The sequence below is a fragment of the Ruditapes philippinarum genome, unplaced genomic scaffold (genome assembly GCF_026571515.1).
Source record: "Ruditapes philippinarum isolate M1 unplaced genomic scaffold, ASM2657151v2 ctg1649_1_1_1_1, whole genome shotgun sequence".
Taxonomy (NCBI): Eukaryota; Metazoa; Mollusca; class Bivalvia; order Venerida; family Veneridae; genus Ruditapes; species Ruditapes philippinarum.
Genome location: NW_026860787.1, coordinates 71,700 through 96,364, shown reverse-complemented (window position 1 = coordinate 96,364; position 24,665 = coordinate 71,700). Strand labels below are relative to the sequence as shown.

The following is a 24,665-nucleotide window of genomic DNA, read 5'->3' as shown; positions in this document are numbered from 1 at the left end:
CGTGCATGCTGTATAAAAGCAATGTTTACAAAAAATGGCGGCCTTGACATTCATAATCAACAGCATGTGATTTCTGGCCATGTTTTCGAATTTGCCAGTGATCATATTAGATGTCACAAAAACAAATTTTATGCTGAAAATGCATTTTAAAGACAACCAGTCATTTAAATCCAGAATATTCACTATATCCAAGAAATCCTAAACCCTGGCCATTCGAAGCTGTGGCTTACATTACTGTGGTGTGCTACCTAACCTCTCCGGTCCGTTTAAGCGGATTTACTTTCCGGGTCGTTACTCTTAAATTCAAATTCAATTTGACCTGCCAGGATCCCTAATTTTGTCAACTCTGAAATACTTATAAGGAAAGTTATACAGAAATCATGTTTAAAGATTCGCTAAAATAAAATGTTTACAAATACCTTTTAATTGAATGTTTTCCGCCAATTATTGAATCTGTAATATTAACAATAGCTAATCGCATTAATTATTTTAATGTTTGCTGTATAAAACTTTGATGTTTGTTTTAATTAAACCTTTATATTAATTAGTTTTTCGCACTTAATGTGCTAAGTCATTGAGATGCATACTCAAGTTTCTCCCGCGCTGCACGGATGAATGATCATTTCATTGTGCAGCATAAGATATAAGCACGCGGCACAGTCAATTTATCAGATTTGTGTTGATATAATAATATACGATTGCGTCATAAAACAACATTGTAAATAACTAATTTCCCTTCGGGCCATAAACAAATAAAACATTCTTGCATCTGGACTAAACTTACTAGATAATCTTAAAAAGAAGCCGAACTTGAAGAAAGAATGAACACTCCAAGAAGTGGTCTTATTCGAGCAACTGAAGGAGCTATTAAAGAATATATTAGGGTAAGTTATTTCATTTTACATTTTTGAAAGCACGAACATATTATGTGTGTATAAAAGGTATATTGTCATGTTCTTAGCATGAAAACTGTACAGTAACGAATATCATTTTGAAAGATGTACATTAAGAAGGTAATCAAAACTCGCACGAAACTATATCGTAGTGAGTATATAGCTAATGTCATTGCAGTGAAGCTATATCTAAAGGTACTATATATACAATGTATGACAATAGTTCATTGCTATACCATACATATATATAATTTCCTCTGTCTATAATCTACATCCCTACTTTTCATACAGAAGTTAATCCCATTCGTTCATATTTAGATTTTCTTCTATGCACATAGTAATACTTCGTGACATTCCTCTTAGTTATATCAAGTAGATAACTGCTATGCACGACATTCACGTGCAGAATTATTACTTGCTAGCGCTAATGATTACTAATTTTCGTGCTTTACATAGTTACGGGTGCTTATTTTGAACTATCACGACAGAAGACAACCTCCATATTTTTCCTAAATGAAATTAGATTAATAAATTAATGGCGTATATTGACTTAAAAGTAAACCCACTGCTCGACATTTCATAGTTTAGAAGAAAATTGTACATATCCTTTATTCTCTAATTTTTATTCCGCATTACCGGAGCCATACATTTCTGTTATATACACATTTTGTAAAATTATGTTCCCCATATTGTATTGAAAACTGCGTTGGCAAAAATAAAAAAATACGTTCTGTTCTGTTTTGAGAAATGTACCATAATTAAAATACAATGTTTGGCTTTACAGGATGGATGTGTAGAAAACTTGCCCATGATACGACAACTAGAAGATGTCGCCTTCCAGTTTTGGTTAGAATCGGTATGTAGTTAACGTAAGAATTATTATTTTCATTTATTCGTAAAACGTACCGCTTCTTCAGCTTAGTCTAGAGTTGGGGGACGTGAATATAAGATAAATGTATGTCATACATAAAACAGGGGTCCATTGTCTTATGACGTTACAATGGCTGCTTATGACTTTGATTGATTACACGCAAACGTAGTACGTTCATGTTTGATGTCGGTTGGGTGACAGAGTCACCAAGATGTCGGAGATATTGAATTGTTGCATGGTTATATTATATAATGATTGAAATAAATCAGCCATTTTTATTACTTGCTTATTTCAAGAATATACTATTTCACTAAATACGTACCAATTAAATCCATCTAGTGCATATTGATTGGATTTTAACATACGAATCCAGTCTTTTAACTAATGGTATATCAAACGTAAAAAGGAAAACATTTAGGCCTACAAAAAAAATAATTATAGATTATTATATTCACTAGACTTAAAGATCTACTACCTGAATTCTTTCATTTTTATATTTCATATGAAAACGATGTATAATATAAAATATTGAATTTCAGAACACGTCATTTCTGAACGAGACGATTGAGACTGTGGAAGACGAAGATGACTGGATTTGGGACGAGGAATATTTATTTCAAAGGTAGGGACTAAGAAAACTTACTGATCATTTTACAGTATTTAGAACTCTGATCTGCACAATGATTTCTAGAAGAACAATCTCGAGACCGCTAGTCGAGCAGAAGTCAGCTGAAGTAGTATACCTCTACTTTGAAAATTGTTTCAAATATGCTAGAAGTTTGTGCCTTGAAACTGAGGGGCGTGGGTTCAAAACCCGTAGGGGGGGGGGGGACAACTTTTTTTCGTTCCTTTATCCTTTTTAAAAGTTTTTATGTATCTTTCAATCTCTCAGATCCCTTATGGAATTTCAAATAGGCTAGAATCACTGTCAACTGTATTGAAACTGAGGGGCGTGGGTTCAAACCCCAGAAGGGGCAACTTTTTTTCTTTCCTTTTTCCTTTTTAACATTTTTATGTATCTCTCAGATCCCTTTTAAAAGGAAAAAAGTATTTGATTTTAATTATATAATTATTGCAGATATTTATTTGCTAAATAATGCCAAATTAATAGCAAATATGGCACCAAACTACGCGGTAAAAGTATTTTAAATTTTGCAAGACTAACCAATATACTTTTCAGAAAAGTTAGGCAACTTTGAAAACAGCCACTCATTGTGGTAAAGTTTAGGGATATTTTGAATAAGGCTTTTTACATAGGAAAATGGTGAAATAAGTGTTTAAAGTGGGTGGGGTAGGTTACAATTTTTATACATATTAAAAACAATTTTTTTCGAAACAATCATTTTGTTGGTTTAATTTGTTATCTGAATGTTATAATTTGTTTTGTAAAGAATGAGCAATAGGAAAACATTTTTCATAATGATGATATTATAGAATATTAAGAGTTTTCTCATTTCTGAAAAAAGCCCTTCTAATAGCAAAGTTTTAGTTCAGAAAAATGACCATAACTCATAAACCACACGGTAAAGTTTGTTTAAATTTTCCATACAGGTGACATTTAAGGCACATAACTGTCCTATGTTGTTAATTTTACAGTTTCCTATAGTGCCCATTAGGGTGTACTATCTTAAACAGCATACACTTAATATTTAACTACTGTTCACTGGGAAAGATAGAATTTATTTCTGTTTAATCAGTTAAATGTCTCTCAGTTTTAACAAGTAAAAGGAATCGAAACTTATTTCTCATCGACAGTCTCTTGCTGTCTTTTATTATGATGTTATTGATTTTAAATTATACATTAATTAAAGTGTTTACTGTATTATGATGAAATTTCGCTTGACTCTGAGTCATAAAATATTTTGATTTTTTAGTTTTACAGGACATGCAGACGACAAATTGATAGACGCAATTGATGATTCCAACAGCTCTATCTGTAGTTCTATCAAGCCCTGTGATGAAACAGATTGTTCTTTTGGCTATCTAGCAAGTTGTGAAGATAACAACATTTTGGATCTTTCTGAAATTGAAAACTGGGATCTGTTAGAGAATAATGTTATTGACGTACATGTAACAGAAAATGTCGACTATGAGAACAAACGGAATAAACATGACAATCGGGCAGAATTGATTCATTGTCTATCAACGAAGTTGAACAAAACTGAAATCGTGAACGATATATCAACAAATGGTGATACAAGCTACGATAGTCGTGATCGGGTAAACGATGATATGGATATAATAGAGTCAGGAAATACTAACGAAGATGAGTGGGTAGTTGTGAACTATGACGTGAACGATTGTGTGCCTAGCAGTGAATGGTTCATTGTATCGGTTAATGAAACAAGCGAGAGTGCTGTAGAAACAATGAGTATGAGGCAAACGTCTCCTGTTGACGTAAACCACAGTTCTAGTGAACAAAACGTGAAGAAGTTAAACGACAACGCAACAGACGATATAGATGGTGCATTTGATATAAGTGAATGGGCAGTGCTTTCAATGAGAATATCTGAGATAGATACTAGTTCTGACAAACAGGAAATAGATAAGAAACAGGCTGACTTTTCTCCTAGATTTGAATCACATGATATTATGGAAGCCTATAAACAAACTGAACAAATGGAATTTATTCAAGGAGCATTTGGACTTAAAAAACAAAGTTCTTGTGAAAAACATGTTGATAGATGTCCATTATGTAGAAATAGAAAAGAAAATTATAAATGTGCTATTTTTTGTTTACTTTTGGAGTAAAAGTTGTAAAATAAAATTATATTTCAATGTATTACTGTGTAGCATTGTTTATTTAAGGTAATATCGATTCAGTAAAACTTCGAAATTAAATGCATATCTGGGCTGTGGTAAAACAATAAATTAAGAATTAAGACCAATTAAAAGGAGGAATAAAAAATTGATATAACCCTCTTAAACAACTTGATGACAAACGGTTGCATTTAACTCTGTCTTTCCCCCACCCACCCCCAAGATGTATGATCCTGTTTTTATTCAATTCAATATTTATATATTTATTAATATTTGGCGATTTCGGTTCTTAATTAAACAATAAAAAATTAACAACTCAAATTATTATAAAAAGAAAATTAAAATGTCATACAATTGCGGGCCCTATATATAGGATGTGACTGTGAATGCCAGATCCTTTTTATCGTGCCTGAAATAATTGAGTAAAACAATCCATTTATAATACCATTTCACATACCAGTGCCACTTTTTCAATAACGTTTTTACGGAGTCGCAAAAGCGACGTGGGTATGTAATGAAAAATTATAAATGGACTGCACGTAAAAATTTTCATAAAATCTCGAAACAAAACGTAAAAAAGAGCAGTTTCCGGTCCAAAATTGCAATTTTTACAAATAGAATAAAAATTTGTCTACGGATGATTAAAGAACTTTGACAGAACACAGATATTACCTGTACAGCATTGCCTGTTTTCGATGTTTCTCTTTTACTTTACTTATAAATTGAATCATCTTTACAATTCAAAAACTTACACCTGTTGTTATAGTAAGTCTACTTTTTTATTTGCAAAGTTATCGGAGTAACTGCAATTAGTTCGCCATACAACATACAATGAGGAGTACTTTGCTTGAGGTTCATATAATTTTGTAAAATTTGAGGTGAAACTGATCAATACACTTTAAATTTTCTATTCCAAAAACTTCAGAGCCATATAGCAAAGAATAGGAACAATCGTTGTATTAAACAAGTGGGCCTGTAGATCTACAGATAGTAACAATTTTCTAACTTTTTTTATCAGAGATACCATAATTACCTTCTTCGCTTGATCAATAAGACGTTTTTTAGTTTTAGAAAATTTACCATTTCCCATAAAATGAATACCTAGATAAAAAATCATTTACTATTTCTAAGTTCTCATCATCAAAAGAACATTGATCGAGGTGCATCTTCCATACGATTCCTGTCCCTAGAAAATATTAGAACCTTTGTTTTTGCAGAGTTCACATTTAAATTCCAATCATTACACTATTCTAGCATGGCATTCAATGCAGTTTGAAGCTCATCTGCTGTCTCTGCTAAAATTACAGTATCATTAGCATAAAGGAGCAGAAATAATTTAAAAACACATCTAAATCCTCATTACGTAATAAGCCTTTCACATCACCAGCAAGTGTATATAGACAAGCATATTTTTCAGACATAAACTGTGCAAGATCATATAGAAATAACGAGAAGAACACGGGTGAAAAGTGTCTACTTGTCTTTCGCCAGCATTACTTGCAAAAAATGAAAGCTTATTACCAGCTTTTACACATGACGTTGCTTTATCATACATGTTATGCAAAATTTTCAAAAAATACGACTAATATTATTCTTGAGCAGTTTCTGCCATTGGGCAATTTTATGAACAGAATCAAACGCTTTATGAAAATCTATAAAACACAATCTTGATAAAAATCAAAATCAACCAACATTTTCAGAGTAAATAATATGCTATTCTTCTTCTAAATCCAGCTTGCTCTTCCCACAAAATATCTCTAGACTCTAGATACTTGTTCAGACGGTTATTTAATACAGTAGTAAAATTTTGCCAAAACAACTTAATATAGTTATGCCCCTGTAATTATATACAATATACCATGGTAAAATCACTCCTTTACTCCATATCTCTGGAAAAATACCAGAGTACGTCAAGCATACTATTAAACAATTTGCAAAACATATGAAGAAAAACAACTTTCAGAACTTTTCAAATACTCATTCAAAATGATGTCAAAAACTGACGACGCTTTGCCATTCTTTAAAGATTTTATGGCTGATGAAACTTCTGATTCGGACAATGGTGCATTAAACTCTTTGTTTGATATATGAAGGTCTTCAAGATTGACATATCATCATACTTAGTGCCAACATCATTTTCATTCTGATTAAGTTTAATAAAATGCTTTATTCAAAACAGTTTTCCTTTCGCTTGAATATTTGTTTAAAAGAGCCCAGTAAGATTTAGGATCCGAGTTTCGTAAACCTTTTCACTTTTTGCTAACATCAGCATGAAATAACACAAACTTTTTTTGTGTCATAGTTTTTAATAGAGCGAAACCTTCTACATATATTTACCCTTTGCATTCCAATACTTTTTGCGATACATTCTACAAGACTGATAAAACCATGGTTAGCTATGATTAACAGAAACATAACTTGCCCTACCTTTTTACTAGACAGTTTTTGCTTTAGAAAACCACTTTAGCAGCATCTGAAATGATTCTAAGTCATTCTGTAGTTTCATATCTTTTCAGTACATTTCGGTCTTTTCGGTGGTTATTATAAAAAAAAAGGCTGACAGATAGAAGTAAAAATATACCCATATATAACACAAAATTGTTGTCAACCGTTGCCAGCTATAAAATCTGATAAGCCAAGAGAGACTGTTTATGCTCTATATAAAATATTTGTCAATTTTATTTTGATTAAACATTTTTATTCGTTTGTTATATATTTTCGCGACAATTTGCGTTGGACCTCAAAGTGCGGTGTTACAGAGCCTGACGAAAGCGACTTACAGTACTGTATATGAATTTGTTTGATATATATGATCAGTACATGTACTGGGATTGACAATTATACAATTTATTAGGATTTTAAAGGCGTTTTAAGCTCCACACCCCAAGTGTCTGTGATGATTGCAGTCGTCCATTTTTTTTTCATTTTTTTGTTTGTTTTTTGCGTTTTACGTCACATCGACACAGTATAGGTCATATCGCGACGTTCCAGCTTTTTTAACAGTGTTTACATCTACATCTATACATTAAACTGTCAAACTTGACATTTCTTAAATGGTGCACCAGAAAAAAGACAAAAGAGAAATACACCGAGAAATAAGAAAGGATAGAAAAAAAAAACGACACGCACATAGTTTTTGCTAGATAGATAATTAAAAAAAATGAAGTAGCAGAAAGTAGTTGTACACAGTTACTTTTCAGACATCTAGGCAAGACCAATCCATCTTCCGTGGCGCTGCCCAGGTCCGAAACCCTGCTGGCATAGCTCAAGCCTTTCACATTCTTGAAGGATGCCAAAGAATGAGCCTCAGCAACAGATGCTGGCAGGTTGATCCACAGAGGAATACAACAAGGAAAGAAGCTGAACTTCATAACTTCAGTGGACGTTGAATATTGCAGGAATCCTGTACTGTGTGGCGACCTTGATCTTGGTTTAGTTGGTATTAAGAAGTGGCCTGGATCTATCTCCACAAGTTGATGGATGATTTTGTAAAACATAATGAGTTGGAGCTTTTGAGAGTGTGTTTCCAATGTTTCCCAATATAGATGATGTAGCAAATCTGAGACGCTGCTGGTGTTATGGTACCTGTTTGTAGTGAAGGGCGCTGCTCTTTGCTGTACCATTTCTGCTTTATGTATAAGGTCTTTGTGTTAGGGGTTCCAAACAGTGCAGCAGTATTCTAAGTTAGTTAAAACAAGAGATATGCAGTCTTCGAAATTAACATTTTGAAGTTACTGGCCATTCGGGCCAGTAACATTTGAGAAGTTATTTGCCCGAAACCAACTTTATTAGCCAGAATAAATTTTTCAAATTTTGATGTTGTTTTTTTTACCTCTAATGCTGACGATAATTAAAAGAAACAAAAGGAAATCCAATACAAGTCTTGTGTCATAATTTATTTTATTTTTATTCCCTGCTGTACATGAAAAAATTAAAAAAAAATTTTCACGGTTACTACAATACGATACTTGTCGTTTGACAATGGAAAATGGACGATAAACAAAATTGGTTCCCAATAAATTTCTCGCTTTACATGGCTAACGGAAGTAAGCCAAGAAACAGTAGTGACGTGGCAAAAAGTGCGCGGTTGAACACCACTATAATGAATTTGGCGATAGGAAATTTTACTCGCCAGGAGGGCGAGCAAAATTGGATTTTGTAGTTGCCCGAATTTAATATTTACTCGCCTGGGCGATCGGGCGAGTGCTAATTTCGAAGACTGGATAAGTAGGCGTTTGTCTTAGTTTCAAAGCTTGTGTTTATCAAATTAGGTTTTAGGAAGCCTAGCATGTTGTTAGCTTTTTTGGTGATCTTGTCAATGTGTTGTTTCCAGCCAAGGTCTGGTTGTAAGTCCACACCAAAGTATTTTGATGTCTGTTCTTCAACCAGAGTTATACCTTTCAGGATATAGTTGGTCCGGAGAGGAGATTTCGCCCTGGTTTCTTGTAGGACGCTGCATTGCTGATGGTGAAAGTCAATGCCCCACAAGTGTTCCCACCTGGTGAGAGAATCCAGGTCTGCTTGAAGCAGCTGCTGGTCATGGAAGGACCTGACCTGGCGATATAGGATGCAGTCGTCTGCAAATAATCAAGTCTTTGAGAGTAGTCCCTCTGGAAGGTCTTTATGACTATGAGGAACAAAAGCGGTCCAAGTACTGAGCCCTGAGGGACACCGCTAACAACTGGGGCTTCTTCAGATGACTGGCCTTGGACCAGCACTCTCTTGGTGCGGCCATTTAAGAAGGTTGGGCCATAGTGTTGGGCCTTCTTGAGGAGTCTCAGATGTGGTACCCAGTCCCCGGTCAAACGCCTTGCTGAAGTCCAATATGATCATGTCTGTCTTTATCCTCTTGTCAAGTGATTCTGCCAACTCATGTGCAAGGGTGAGAAGTTGACTTTCCCAGCTTCTCCTTGCTCTGAAACCATGTTGGCAATCGTGTAGGATGTTATGTCTTTCCCGATGTCTGGCTGACAATGACATGCTCAAGCAGCTTGCAGCATAGGCTTGTCAGGGAGACCGGCCAGTAGTTTGCAGGATCCTGCCTTGAGCCTTTCTTGTAGATGGCTGTGACATTGGCTTGGGTCCAGTCATCCAGTACCTTACCTTCCTCCATGGAGGTTTGGAAGATCATAGTGAGGATTGGGGCCAGATCAGAAGCTTAGTCTCTTAATATGTGTGCTGGGATTTTATCAGGACCTGGAGCCTTCCTTGGGTTGATGTTGAGTAACAACTTCAAGATGCCCTCTTCATTGATCTGTATGGTGTCCATATCTGGGAAAGGTGTTTCTGTTGGTGTTGGGATATTACCATCTGCTTCATGAGTAAAAACTGACTTTAAGATGTTAGCCTAGTCATGTGCAGTGTTGAAGAGTCGACCCTTATCTTTAAGTGAAGAAATGTCTGAGTTGTTTTTCCGATGTGACTTGATGAAGCTCCAAAACTTTCTCTGCTTCGGTTGTTTGTCTTTCTCAGTGTCCTCAACTTCAATAATATTGTTGACATATGAATGGTAGGATTGTCTTTCTAATTTTTGGAATTTTGATTTAAAGTTTTTGTATTTATTTTTATCTGATGCTTTCCCGGTCTTCTTCATTCTCGTGTACAGTTTTGATCTTCTTAAGATATAAAAAATTGAGTACATAGATATATACATGTAATTATAATGTTTAAGCGTGAAATGCTGAATGTACTACATGAACATGATTCCAATATCGCTCGTGCGGTTTCACACCTAAACGTTATTTATGTACTCAGTATTAATATACAAGGGATAAAACTGTAGCCTGAAAATATTTGATTATTTATTTTATCTTTCAGAGGAACAATGAGCCTTAGACGTATAATTTCATCACCTTTGCTGCATAAAACAATCAATCACTACAGAGGGTCTGCAAGATGTATGTCCACTGCTGCTGATAAGTTACTTGTTGACATGGATACCAAATCAGGTGAGTTACATTATATCTATATCAATGAGTGAAATATAGGAAGTACCAAATACATTGGGGGGGGGGGGGGGGGTGGCCGAGTGGTTTAGGTCGTTTGACTTCACACCACTTGCCCCTCACCGCTGTGGGTTCGAATCCCAACAGGGACTTTGGATTCTTTCATGTGAGGAAGCTATTCAGCTAGCTTATGGAACATCGGTGGTTCTACTCAGTTGCCCGTTTGTGCCTGAAATAATGCAGGTAAGGGCACCTGAGGTCTTCCTCCACCAGTAAAGCTGGAACATTTGCATATGACCTACTGTGTGACATAAAACCCAATCAAACAAACAAAGAAACCAAATGCATTGATATCTCAGATAACTTGAGTACCTATATCAACAAGACAGCTTTGAGGTTTCTATGCTCTTAACTGTTCACCATTTATAACCTAGAACACTTGTTTGCAATCAAAATAAAATGAAAATCAAGAAACCAATTTCAGTAAGGCAGGTAAAACAATAACAACAACAAAAAAACATGAATAAACAAAATAAGTTTTAACTTTATAAAAGTGTAGGATATTGTCTTACAGCTATTCAATTATTTTTAATAAGTGTCTCATAGAATGAGGTTTTATCTTTTACAAATTTGAGATATTCAATAACTTGGTAAGATAACTCATGATTATGTTAAAATTAGCAAATGTTTTCATCAGTTAAACCACATAATGTTTTTATGCCCCCACAATGTGGGAGCATATAGCGTTGCACTTGTCCGTCCGTCCGTCAGTCCGTCTGTACGTCCCGAAATCTTGTGAACGCAACTCCTCTTAAACCGGTTGGCAGATTTTGCTTAAACTTACAGGGATGAACAACCTTAATGTGTAGATGGTAGTAAAGGAAGGAATTTTCGCTGCGACCAAATTTAACAGAATTATGGCCCTTTGTTGATTTTTTCACTAGATACTATGTAGAAATTTTGTGAACGCAACTGCTCTTAAACCGGATGGCAGATTTTGCTTAAACTTACAGGGATGAACAACCTTAACTTGTAGATGGTAGTAAAGGAAGGAATTTTTGCTGCGACCAAATTTAACAGAATTATGGCCCTTTGTTGATTTTTATGCCACCGCAGCATCTGCGATGCGGTGGCATATAGCGATTCACCTGTGTGTGTGTTTGTTTGTGTGTGTGTGTGTGTGTGTGTGTGTGTTATATAGATTATATAGTGAACTTAAAAAATCTTCTTGTGAAAAACCACTTGTCCAATTTCAACCAAACTTGGCAGGATTGATACTTGGGTGAAGGGCTTCCAAAGTTGTTCAAAGAATTTTATTCCATGCAGAAATCTGGTTGCCATGGCAACCAAAAGGAATTATAAGAATAAATTTAAAAAATCTTCTTGTAAAGACCCAAAAGGCCAAGAGCTTAGATATTTTGCATAAGGCATTGTCTGGTAGACCTCTACCAAGATTGTTCAAATTATAACCCTGGGGTCAAAATCGGCCCCGCCCGGGGTCATTGATTTTCACTATATGTACATATAGTAAAAACTTAAAATAACTTCTTGTAAAGACCCAAAAGGCCTAAAGCTTAGATATTTTACATAAGGCATTGTCTGATAGACCATTACCAAGATTGTTCAAATTATAGCCCTGGGGTCAAAATCGGCCCCGCCCCGGGGTCATTGATTTTCACTATATGTACATATAGTAAAAACTTAAAATACCTTCTTGTAAAGACCCAAAAGGCCTAGAGCTTAGATATTTTGCATAAGGCATTGTCTGGTAGACCTATATTCAGATTGTTCAAATTATAGCCCTGGGGTCAAAATCGGCCCTGCCCCGGGGGTCTTTGGTTTTCTTTATATGTATATAGTAAAAACTTTATAGTAAAAAAATTTCTTCTAGCAATTGACAAATGCTAGAGGTTAGATATTTTGCATGAAACATTGTGAAGTGAACTTCTAGCAAGATTGTTCAAATTATAGCCCTGGGTTCAAAATTGTCCCTGCCCCGGGGGTCATTGATTTTCAATATATACATACATGTATAGTAAAAAATCAAAAAATCTTATTGTCTGAAGGTACAAGGCTTAGAGCTTGAATATTTGTTAAATGATATCATCTATAGGTACTCTACCAAAGTTGTTCAAATTTTGCCTCTTGTGTCAAAATTAGCCCCGCCCCGTGGGCCATAGGTTTTCCTTATATGTATATAGTAAAAACTTAAAAAATCATCTTCTCTAAATTTACAAAGGCTAGAGTTAAGATATTTTGCATGAAACATTATGTAGTGAACCTCTAGCAAGATTGTACACATTATAGCCCTGGGGTCAAAATTGGCCCCACCCCCAGGAGTCATTGATTTTCACTATGTACATATAGTAAAAAAAATAAAAAAAAATTTGTCTGAAGGTACAAGGCATACAGCTTTGATGTTTGCTATATAATATCATCTATGGGTTCTCTACTAAAGTTGTTTTAATTATGCCCCTAGTGTTAAAATTGGCCCTGCCCAGGGGCAGTGATTCTCATTATGTTCACATAGTAAAAACAGAAAATAAAACAAATCTTTTCTGAATGGGAGAAAGCTACAGCTTAGATATTTGACTTGAAATGTTGTTTGGTGGACCTGTATCAAGATTGTTTTGAATTAAACCCTTGGGTCCAAAATTTTGCCTTGCCCAAGGGGACAGTGACCTACTTTCTTGTCCTTTGATGTACAGCAATGAAATTTTGACCATGTGCACAGTTTTAGTTGTAAAATTGAACTTTGATATCTGGTGACCTAGATTTTGATGATGTGACCTACTTTCTTGTCCTTTTATGTACAGCTATAAAATTTGAACCATGTGTACAGATTAAGATGTTAAGTGAACTTTGTTTTCAGCTGACCTAGATTTCGACAAAGTGTCTTACTGTGTTGTCCTTTGATGTAGTCATGAAATTTAGGCTGTGTGAAATATGACCATCAAATTCACTAGACTCAAGTGCATTGATATATTCCTACTCTGATCTTTTATTGAGTTAACAACAGATTTGACCACTAATCTGATAATAAGAATTAGATAGATCAGGGATCTATGCATTATGACAATCTTCAAAATTGTATAGAAACAAAAAAAATCTGTTTCCACACTACTATTTAGTGTTGTATTAATGCGGTGGCATAGCATTTTTCTCAAATGCAATCTTGTTTCACTATATACTATGTAGAAATTTTTGTGAACGCATCTCCTCTTAAACCAGATGGCAGATTTTGCTTAAACTTACAGGGATGAACAACCTTCATGTGTAGATGGTAGTAAAGGAAGGAATTTTTGCTTTGACCAAATTTTACAGAATTATGGCCCTTTGTTGATTTTTTCACTATATACTATGTAGAAATTTTGTGAATGCAACTCCTCTTAAACCGGATGGCAGATTTTGCTTAAACTTCCAGGGATGAACAACCTTAATGTGTAGATGGCAGTAAAGGAAGGAATTTTTGCTGCAACCAAATTTAACAGAATTATTGCCCTTTGTTGATTTTTTCATTATATACTATGTAGAAATTTTGTGAACGCAACTCCTTAAACCGGATGGCAGATTTTGCTTAAACTTTCAGGGATTAACAACCTTAATGTGTAGATGGTAGTAAAGGAAGGAATTTTTGCTTTGACCAAATTTAACAGAATTATGGCCCTTTGTTGATTTTTAGTTTTCAACTTGTTGCACATGTAGTCCAAAAAATATTTGACCTAGAGTCATAAGATTGACAGAACAGTGGCGTGTGGGGGCATCCGTGTCCTATGGACACATTTCTAGTTTTTTGTTTGTATTGCTTTGCATAGAAATTCATTTTTGGTGAATTGTTGTTTATTCTCCATTGAAAATATTTAAGACATGTCATTACATTCAAGTTGATTTATTTCAAGAGAACTTCGAAAATCATTTGAACCTGACAAGTTATGAAATTAAATACATGTACATTTCAATTTACAATAATGAATAAATCAAATTTCCATATTGAGTTCTTGTATATGTATAAGAAATTATTTCCAGGTGTTGCAATTGTGAAAATGAACCGGCCCCCAGTGAACAGCCTTAATCTGGAGTTTCTTACAGAAATCAATATTTTGTTGGAGAAATTAGAAAATGATAAAACGTGTAAAGGCCTTATTCTGACATCAGTAAGTAAATTGTATATACAAATGTACATACATGCTACATAAGGTTGGTACTTGTATCATTTTAGGAATATAAGAATCAAAATGCATATTGTACCAACATAAGTGTTAAACGGCCTTACTATTTCTACTTAGGTAAATGCAGATACATAAGATAAAGCAAAATTTGGCATCTTTTTTGGTAGGGTTTTTCTCTAAAAAAGCTGGCGATGTCACAATATTTGTGCAAGCCAATCAAAAGAGGAACTACTAGTCTTCCAACAACATAAAGCTACATCTATATAATTTATGAGAATGATTGACTACATAAAGAACCATTACATTTTTGCTCTCATATAGTTGTGTTTAAGGGGCAATAAATGTTAAAACAGAATTCTATATGTTAAATGACTTTATTGCATGAACCAGTGGATGAATGCTTGTCAGTCTTAATCTGATTAGATGGTCCTCACTTCAGTCAACTTTATGTAAATTAATATTGTTCTTGTAAGTTTAATTCTTTGTCATTCAGATCAATATTAAACTCAGTAAAAATATTGAGATATATACTCTGCATGTTGTTATTTCAGAGCAACAATAAGATATTTTGTGCTGGTTTAGATATAATGGAGATGTATAACCCACAGAGAGATCGTCTGACAGAATTCTGGAGGATGTTACAGAGTGTTTGGATCAGCTTGTACAACACCAGACTGGCTACTATTGCTGCTATCAATGTAAATATATAGAGGAAATTTGTTTTGAATGAATATGTGACATAAATCACACTGAAAATTGAGAAAATGAAAATATGTGAATATTTTCTCTTTTTGATGTGAAATAGAAAACATTCATGATTTTTTTTTCATTAAATGCATGACAACTTAAAATACTGTTCACTGATGACATTGAAGCAAAAACTATTAACTGTTTCCATTGAAGTACAAGGAACAGATACAAAAAAATGATTATGTCAGACTAAAACAATTGTGCAATTTTTGTAAACAAAAGTTTAAATTTAATTTTAAAGTGATCATTGCAGTATAACATTTTAAAATTTTAATTATGCCCCCACTTCGAAGAAGAGGGGGTATATTGCTTTGCACTTGTCGGTCCGTCCCGTCCGTCGGTCCATAGACCAAATGGTTTCCGAGTGATAACTGAAGAACCCTTAGGCCTAGGAACTTCAAACTTGGTATGGTGATTGGTCATGACCAGTAGATGACCCCTATTGATTTTGGGGTCAAGGGGTCAAAGGTCAAGGTCATATTGACCTTGTAAGCAAAAACGGTTTCCGATCAATAACTAAAGAACCTTAAGGCCTAGGAACTTCAAACTTGGTATGGTGATTGGTCATGATCAGTAGATAACCCCTCTTGATTTTGGGGTCAAAGGTCAAGGTCACATTGACCTCTTGGGTAAACACAGTTTCCGATCAATAACTAAAGAACTCTTAGGCCTAGGAACTTCAAACTTGGTATGGTGAATGGTCATGACCAGCAGATGACCCCTATTGATTTTGGGGTTAAGGGGTCAAAGGCCAAGGTCACATTGACCTTGTAGGTAAAAACGATTTCCGATCAATAACTAAAGAACGCTTAGGCCTAGGGACTCTAAACTTGATATGGTGATTGGTCATGATCAGTAGATGACCCCTATTGATTTTGGGGTCAAGGGGTCAAAGGTCAAGGTCACATTGACCTCTTAGGTAAAAACGGTTTCCGATCAATAACTAAAGAACCCTTAGGCCTAGGAACTTCAAACTTGGTATGGTGATTGGTCATGACCAGCAGATGACCCCTATTGATTTTGGGGTCAAGGGGTCAAAGGTCAAGGTCACATTGACCTTGTAGGTAAAAACGGTTTCCGATCAATAACTAAAGAACCCTTAGGCCTAGGAACTTCAAACTTGGTATGGTGATTGGTCATGACCAGCAGATGACTTTTTGATTTTGGGGTCAAAGGTCAAGGTCACATTGACCTTGTAGGTAAAATCGGTTTCCAATCAATTAACTAAAAACGCTTAGGCTTAGGAACTTCAAACTTTGTATGATGATTGGTCGTGACCAGCAGATGACCCTATTGAGTTTTAGGTCAAGGTGCCAAAGGTCAAGGTCACATTGACCTTGTAAGTAAAAACGGTTTCTGATCAATAACTAAAGAACGCTTAGGCCTAGGAACTTCAAACTTGGTATGGTGATTGGTCATGACCAGCAGATGACCCCTATTGATTTTGTGATCAAGGGGTCAAAGGTCAAGGTCACATTGACCTTGTAAGTAAAAACGGTTTCTGATCAATAACTAAAGAACGCTAAGGCCTAGGAACTTCAAACTTTGTATGATGATTGGTCATTGCCAGCAGATGACCCCTATTGATTTTGGGGTCAAGGGGTCCAAGGTCAAGGTCACATTGACCTTGTAAGTAAAAACGGTTTCCGATCAATAACTAAAGAGCGCTTAGGCCTCGGAACTTCAAACTTTGTATGATGATTGGTCATGATCAGTAGATAACCCCTCTTGATTTTGGGGTCAAAGGTCAAGGTCACATTGACCTCTTGGGTAAACACAGTTTCCGATCAATAACTAAAGAACTCTTAGGCCTAGGAACTTCAAACTTGGTATGGTGAATGGTCATGACCAGCAGATGACCCCTATTGATTTTGGGGTTAAGGGGTCAAAGGCCAAGGTCACATTGACCTTTTAGGTAAAAACGATTTCCGATCAATAACTAAAGAACGCCTAGGCCTAGGGACTCTAAACTTGATATGGTGATTGGTCATGATCAGTAGATGACCTCTATTGATTTTGGGGTCAAGGGGTCAAAGGTCAAGGTCACATTGACCTCTTAGGTAAAAACGGTTTCCGATCAATAACTAAAGAACCCTTAGGCCTAGGAACTTCAAACTTGGTATGGTGATTGGTCATGACCAGCAGATGACCCCTATTGATTTTGGGGTTAAGGGGTCAAAGGTCAAGGTCACATTGACCTTGTAGGTAAAAACGGTTTCCGATCAATAACTAAAGAACCCTTAGGCCTAGGAACTTCAAACTTGGTATGGTGATTGGTCATGACCAGCAGATGACCTATTGATTTTGGGGTCAAAGGTCAAGGTCACATTGACCTTGTAGGTAAAATCGGTTTCCGATCAATTAACTAAAAACGCTTAGGCTTAGGAACTTCAAACTTTGTATGATGATTGGTCGTGACCAGCAGATGACCCCTATTGAGTTTTGGGTCAAGGTGCCAAAGGTCAAGGTCACATTGACCTTGTAAGTAAAAACGGTTTCTGATCAATAACTAAAGAACGCTTAGGCCTAGGAACTTCAAACTTGGTATGGTGATTGGTCATGACCAGCAGATGACCCCTATTGATTTTGTGATCAAGGGGTCAAAGGTCAAGGTCACATTGACCTTGTAAGTAAAAACGGTTTCTGATCAATAACTAAAGAACGCTAAGGCCTAGGAACTTCAAACTTTGTATGATGATTGGTCATTGCCAGCAGATGACCCCTATTGATTTTGGGGTCAAGGGGTCCAAGGTCAAGGTCACATTGACCTTGTAAGTAAAAACGGTTTCCGATCAATAACTAAAGAGCGCTTAGGCCTCGGAACTTCAAACTTTGTATGATGATTGGTCATGACCAGTAGATGACCCCTATTGATTGGGGTCAAGGGGTCAATGTCATATTGACCTTGTACCTAATGACGGTTTCTGACCAATAACTCAACAACTCAAGTTGCCTTGGTTGATATTTTTATATTAAACTAAAAATGCTTTTGGTATACACATTTGAAGGTCTTATGTAATATAACAACTTGGCTGTCATTAATGAGGCCTACATGATTCATAAAATTTATGCATATATTATTTGGTAAGATTTGTAATAACTTAAATTGCTGCACACAACCTATGGGGTCACAATAATTATTACCTTGTGACTAGTCATGACCAGTAGATACTAGATAACCCTTATTAATTGTTTGTTCACTGGGTCAGAAGTCATGCATAATAACCTGATCACATGACTAATTGGCTGCCGATAGGGGGCATACATGTTTTACAAACATATCTTGCTAGTATAGACTTATAATACTCATAATTGTTTTCAGAAAAGTTTAATTGTTCAAACACAATAAATATTTCAGTGTCAAGTTATATGTACTTAATGTACTAGATGTTATTTTTGATACTATTTCAGGGCCACAGTCCAGCTGGTGGATGTTTGTTAGCTACATGTTGTGACTATAGAATCATGGTTCAAAACTTCACTATAGGGCTAAATGAAACACAATTGGTATGTACAATAGCATAGACATGTAGAATAAAGTAAAAACAGTCTCATAAAAGTATTGTACATTAAAATTTTGTTTATTGTACATTACATTGGTCTCTTTATTAGTCCCCTACCGGTTTAACCGGAGGGGACTTTAGGTTTACCCTCCGTCCGTCCGTCTGTCTGTCTGTCAGTCCGTCCGTCCGTCCACAAAACTGGATCCCGCGATAACGCAAAAAGTACTGAAACTATTTTTATGAAACTTGATATATGGATAGATGGCAGTATGGAGATTATGCACGCCTTTTTTTTCTTCCTGTGTTGAAAATTCTGGTTGCTATGGCAACAAATAGTCTGAAAATATGGCAAATTTAACACATAAACTAGATCCAGTGATAACTCAAAAAGTACTGAAAATATTTTTATGAAACTTGAAATATGGGTAGCTGGCAGTCTGGAGATTATGCACATCTTTTTCTTTTCTTCCTATGTTGAAAATTCTGGTTGCTATGGCAACAAATAGCCTGAATTTCAAGATTTCTGATTTAAAATTTTCAGCTTTTTCACTATAAGTTCTTTATTTCTTAAGGTGTTTACTTCAAACTTTAAATATAAGATTCTGGTCATCAACCACATCATATGTGACAAGGTTTACAACTCTAGCACAAAAATTATCAGTATTACCTCCCTTGAACTTAGAATTTTTATGAAAAAAATGTTGTCTTTTTTAAATAACTTCTTTATTTCCTAATGTATCTACTTCAAACTTCATATATATGTTTCTTATTATCACTCAACATTTTTGAGAAGGTTAAATACTCTAGCAAGACTATTTCCAGAATTATGTCCCCCTTGAACTTAGATTTTTTTTGAGAAATTGGTATTTTTCACTCCAACTTCTTCATTCCTTATAGGATTTACTTTAAAATCCCACATTGTAATAATATGACAAGGTTGTATTAACATAATTTCCTTACTAGGCATGGAAACTTAACACATTACAGTGATATAGACAAACTTAGAACTCAAAAGATTTAAGTTCATTCATGTCATTCATTCACTGGTAAAATTGAATGGCCAGTGGCCCATCAGAATGTTGCTGGGGTTCTAACCGGTAGGGGACTTATGGATTGCTTGCAATACTATGATAATTGCTTGTTTTCTTCTCCTTTTTGGTTGAGTTTCACATTGCACTAACACAGTATAGGTCATATTGCAACTTTCCAGCTTACTGGTTGAGGGAGACATCAGTTGCCCCTCTGTGCATTATAACCACTTACATTCTGAAAGCTAGCTGGATAGCCTTCTCACATGAAAAAATTTGAAGACATTTGCAAAGCTTGAACCTAATGCGGTCAGAGGCAAGTGGTTTGAAGTAAAAAACCTTGACCAATCGGCCATGGACACCCCATTTTCATGATAATAATAATGTTTTTGTTGTACATTTGCAATCTCTCTACAAATATTTGTGCAGAAGAATTATAGTGAAAACATTGGAAAGCAAATTGTTTTGTAAAAACAAACACATGTAGTTATCCTTAATTTAAGTGAGTTCTTAAAAAAAAGAGAAAAAAATGAAGTAGTAACATATTTTGAAGCAAATAAGCATAAATGAAGTTTTGATAAATTCAACTCTCTTATCTGTATATGAGTTTTTTTTCAGACTGTTACTGTTCTATTAAAGTTGTGATGTTAATTTTCATGATTTTTTTTATAATTATTTATGTTAATTTCATCTTTATTATTTTAGGGCATCATTCCTCCCTTCTGGTAAGTGATTTGTTATGTTGTTTCTTCTTTAAACAATTAAATGTATAAAGTTGTTTGTTTCAATTTGACCATCATAGAAATCATATTTTGTAAGACTTTAAATGAATATTTAAAAGTATCAGTTTTGCTTTAATATTTAAAGGATTTTTGTACAGCTGATAGTAGGTGTTATGATGGTTCGAAATTCTAGAACTAAGTGACTGAATTATTTGTTAATTTGTTTAGACACAATGTGTTTTACAGTCAATAAGGCAGTGTTTTTTATGAAATTAAATTTGTGTAAAAACTTACCAACAGGTTAAAAAACATAACCTTTGAATCATTGAAAAGCGAACTAAGTGATGATAATATTTCAGGTTTGTAGATTCTATGGAAGGTGTTATAGGATATAGACAGACAGAACTGGCCTGTCAGAAAGGTTTAATGATGACCACAGAACAAGCTTTCAAAGTTGGTCTTGTAGATGAAGTAGTAACACCAGACATTGTGCTGGAAAAAGCTCAAAATGAAATGAAATCCTGGCTAAAAATACCTGGTAAATATTGTTATTATACGGTGAATGATTGAAAAATAGAGAAATTTTATATATTAGGCCAATTTTTTTTTTATATTTTGGTTTACTGATTTTTTCCAAAAAAAGGTAGGGTCGGCGGCGGGAAAAAAAAAAAAAAAAGTTTTCATAACTATAAATGTGTAGCATACATATACATAGTACTTACTAGAGCAATGGAATTAAATACATCGCCGATTGTCTATTCCAAAGATTGTTTAAATACACAAAAAAAAACTTTTGCTCATATTGCCATTGTTTAAAAACACACATGAAATATACACACAATGACTTATGACAAGTGGCAAGCGAGCTCTTCAAAAGAATCTGTCATTCTTTGATGTTTACACACTGCTGTGTAATCTGAATCATCAAAGGTGCCGAAAATCAGCTGACTTGCACTCATTTCTTTATAGATCAGATGTTAAAAAAAAACTGTCAAGAAAAGATTACACAAAGTCATGTTCAATTTTGCCCATTGTGAAAATATTTTTATCGGATAATTAGCGGGTCAATTTTTGACATAAAAATCTATTAAAAGTAAGTGCGGGCATTTTTTTTTATTTTGTTTGTTTGAAACCTGTATTCAATCTGCTTTTAAAGACTAATTTTTTTGTTAAATCTGAAAATACTGATCTTGTCAATTGCAGCAGATTTCCCTCGCTCTGTCCTTGAATGTAATTGCTTACGTAATTTGGCGTGTTTTTTGTTTTTGTTTGGTTGTTTGGATGTTTTACATTTTTACGCATTTCGACCTTCAATGCATTGATGAAATATGATCAAAGCCTAATTATAATTCTGTGAGAATGGCTTGACCCCATTTAACAGACATTCTTTCATAATACACCAATAAACACTTTGTCCAACTAGCAGACGACAGGCTATTCTCGAGTAAAGATAACCGGTTGCCTATCTCACTGTATAAATCGTAGGTAAAATAGTCTGGCATGTGGTAGGTTTAACAGTTAATTAAAATACTTACCGCGACATTTCTTTGACAAGTCGTATTATTAGCAGCGTATTTCAAGACAACACAGAATTTTTTTGGGGGCAGATTTTTTTTTTTTCATTTTCCCAAAATACAGAGTCGGCGGGTCTGTAAACCGAAATATCAAAAAATAATGGCCTTATGTTAAGGTGGCTGGCTATAGTTTTTAAATACAATGTACAGAAATAATTGGATTGAAATAAAGATCAATTATAAAAACAGTATTTTAAGATTTGGAACCCCCTTTTCAAGCACATTATTATAAATCAAAAAGATAATGTAAAGTTTCAAGTCATCATGTCATAAAGTCCAGTTTATGATCACAATGAATGTTTAACTTTACAGTATGGACTGACATATGTATTTAGTTTTTAGCTTCATCCATAATTGTTAACCTAAAGCCAAATGTTTAAAAGGTTAATTCACCTATCAAACCAAGTAACAGAAATGCTACTAGAATGGTAGGAAATTATTTGGGTGTATGTGTGTGGGGTGGGTTCTTCCACAAGTTGATGTGAGTTTATAAAGTATAGGGTTTAACTGAAAACATACTCAATTGACTGAATTGACATCTAAGTGATGGCATAAACAGGTAAGACAAATGTCAAGGTCACATAATCCAATTTAGAGTTACAGGGGATTACACACTTTGACTTTATATAGCTTTGACATGTTTTTTCATTGAATTTTCACAACTGCTCAGTTTATTGTCCCTTCTTTAGAAATGCTGACATGATAAGTGTATGAATATGTTATCTGGATTTGTTTGATTTTACAGATTTTGCTCGACAGTTAACAAAGACTCAGATGAAGAAACCCAAAGTAGATAAACTACTGTCAAGGAGGGAGGAAGATATTGAACATTTCGTGAACTTTATTACCAAAGAATCAGTACAAAAAGCATTGGGAGCTTACTTAGAACAAATGAAAAATAAGTCAAAGAAATAGAGAGAGAATATGTGGACTATTAAAACAGATATAATATAAAAAGAATAGTGGCTAAATTAGATTTTATTAATCAGGTGATTTGTAAGGAACAAACAGGAATTATTAGAATAATTTCTATCACAGGAATGAAAATTATTATACTTTTAGAAATGTAACATGTAATGATTATAATTTTTACTCTGTGATTAAATGCATGCTAAAGATTGAAATTGTAAATGTTTGTAAATACAATGTTTGTTAATTTGAAGTAAATACTGTACAAATTATATGAACAAAATATATATAGTAATAATAAAAATTATATAATTTTTCAAGCACAGTATATCAAACACAAGATGTTTTTATCTGGGAGAAGTCATAATTAATAATCTAGACAATCATTGTATACTGTGTGATATTTTATGGTACGCAAGTACTGGCTAATATTGAAGGACTATCTAATAGGGCAGTTCAGGATGTTTTCATTAAAAACTTGGTAATTTCTTGTTTATGTAATTTATAGAAATTAAAAATGAGGATTTAGTAAAGTAGTAATTTGAATGACCTGACATGGTAAAATGTAAAATTTGACGTTCAGATTGTAGCCATAATGTATATTTAGAGTCCTGTTTTCCTAAAATATAATTTTAAATGCCAGTAAGTGGGTAACATTTTGCAGTCTTTCATATGAACTGGTTTCTGCACATTTCATGATATTAAATAAGGGTTACCCTTACCCTGTTTATATATAAACAACAAATTATGTGTCGGTAATCAAGACAGCAATGAAACATTTCCTATAATGAAATAGATTTTGGTTGGTGCTGTATAACCAAATTTGTCATGTTTTTGATTTAAAATAATTTTATCATATTTCATAGTTAAGGTATAACCAAACTCTTAAGGCATGAATGGTTAGAAAAAGCATGGTATTTAAAAAACACATAATACTTTATACATGTAATATAATAAGCAATTACATGTGCAATGTTATTGTCGTTAAATTTCCTAGGAGATAAAATTGGAAAAAGAAAGGTTACATTGTTCTGGTTGGAATCTTAGTTTATGTGTATAATAAACAGATCTATCTGAAATATTTTTGGTGTAACTATATATATTTTAAACATTGAAAGAACTATTTGGAAGAAGGTGTTATTGTTGTGCAAGGCCTAAAAACTGCAGGTTGTAATCCAAATGTCCCAACATAATGTTGTGTTTCATTAGAAACTGTCTTGTTTGTATGATATAATTGTTAATGATATACATAATATGTGTATTTCTATGAATTAAATTCATATGTAGTATAAATATATATGTGTTGTTTATATAAGTTTCACAAAGGCACTAGAGTTAGGCTTTTGAAATCATTTTCAATTTACTATTGTCTTTTAGCCAAAGCACTCAGCCGAGGAAAGAATGGTTTAACATTCTCTACAGTTACGGGTTGGAAAAAAATTACATGGTAAAGGGACTGTCTGACCTCAAAATCTATAGGAGTCATGACTAACCTTCTCAACAAATCTTAGGACTGTTTCAACCCATCAAGTTTAAGAGAA

General features: G+C 34.3%; 2 protein-coding genes across 2 annotated transcripts; both read left to right on the top strand.

Moving 5' to 3' along the window:
* The first annotated feature begins 250 nt into the window (after positions 1–250).
* Positions 251–4,540, top strand: LOC132713397 (uncharacterized). Its single transcript, XM_060695972.1, has 4 exons — positions 251–884; positions 1,678–1,749; positions 2,304–2,386; positions 3,639–4,540. The coding sequence occupies exons 1-4, from the start codon at positions 822–824 to the stop codon at positions 4,513–4,515; spliced, it is 1,095 nt and encodes a 364-aa protein (XP_060551955.1). The 5' UTR covers positions 251–821; the 3' UTR covers positions 4,516–4,540.
* Positions 4,541–7,099: 2,559 nt separating this feature from the next.
* Positions 7,100–24,419, top strand: LOC132713394 (enoyl-CoA delta isomerase 1, mitochondrial-like). The gene is made up of 8 exons (XM_060695969.1): positions 7,100–7,305; positions 10,342–10,472; positions 14,496–14,623; positions 15,190–15,336; positions 18,800–18,895; positions 20,625–20,644; positions 21,001–21,179; positions 22,961–24,419. Exons 2-8 carry the CDS (start codon positions 10,349–10,351, stop codon positions 23,128–23,130), a joined length of 864 nt encoding a protein of 287 aa, XP_060551952.1. The 5' UTR covers positions 7,100–7,305; positions 10,342–10,348; the 3' UTR covers positions 23,131–24,419.
* Positions 24,420–24,665: the final 246 nt, after the last annotated feature.

What these genes read in the sequence shown, in the direction of transcription:
- LOC132713397 (XM_060695972.1), top strand. Translation starts at nt 822, where the DNA reads ATGAACACTCCAAGAAGTGGTCTTATTCGAGCAACTGAAGGAGCTATT. An exon ending in CTATTAAAGAATATATTAGG is followed by an intron (nt 885 to 1,677) that starts GTAAGTTATTTC and finishes TTGGCTTTACAG; the next exon opens with GATGGATGTGTAGAAAACTT. An exon ending in GAGGAATATTTATTTCAAAG is followed by an intron (nt 2,387 to 3,638) that starts GTAGGGACTAAG and finishes TTGATTTTTTAG; the next exon opens with TTTTACAGGACATGCAGACG.
- LOC132713394 (XM_060695969.1), top strand. Translation starts at nt 10,349, where the DNA reads ATGAGCCTTAGACGTATAATTTCATCACCTTTGCTGCATAAAACAATC. An exon ending in AAGGCCTTATTCTGACATCA is followed by an intron (nt 14,624 to 15,189) that starts GTAAGTAAATTG and finishes TTGTTATTTCAG; the next exon opens with AGCAACAATAAGATATTTTG. An exon ending in GGCTAAATGAAACACAATTG is followed by an intron (nt 18,896 to 20,624) that starts GTATGTACAATA and finishes TTATTATTTTAG; the next exon opens with GGCATCATTCCTCCCTTCTG.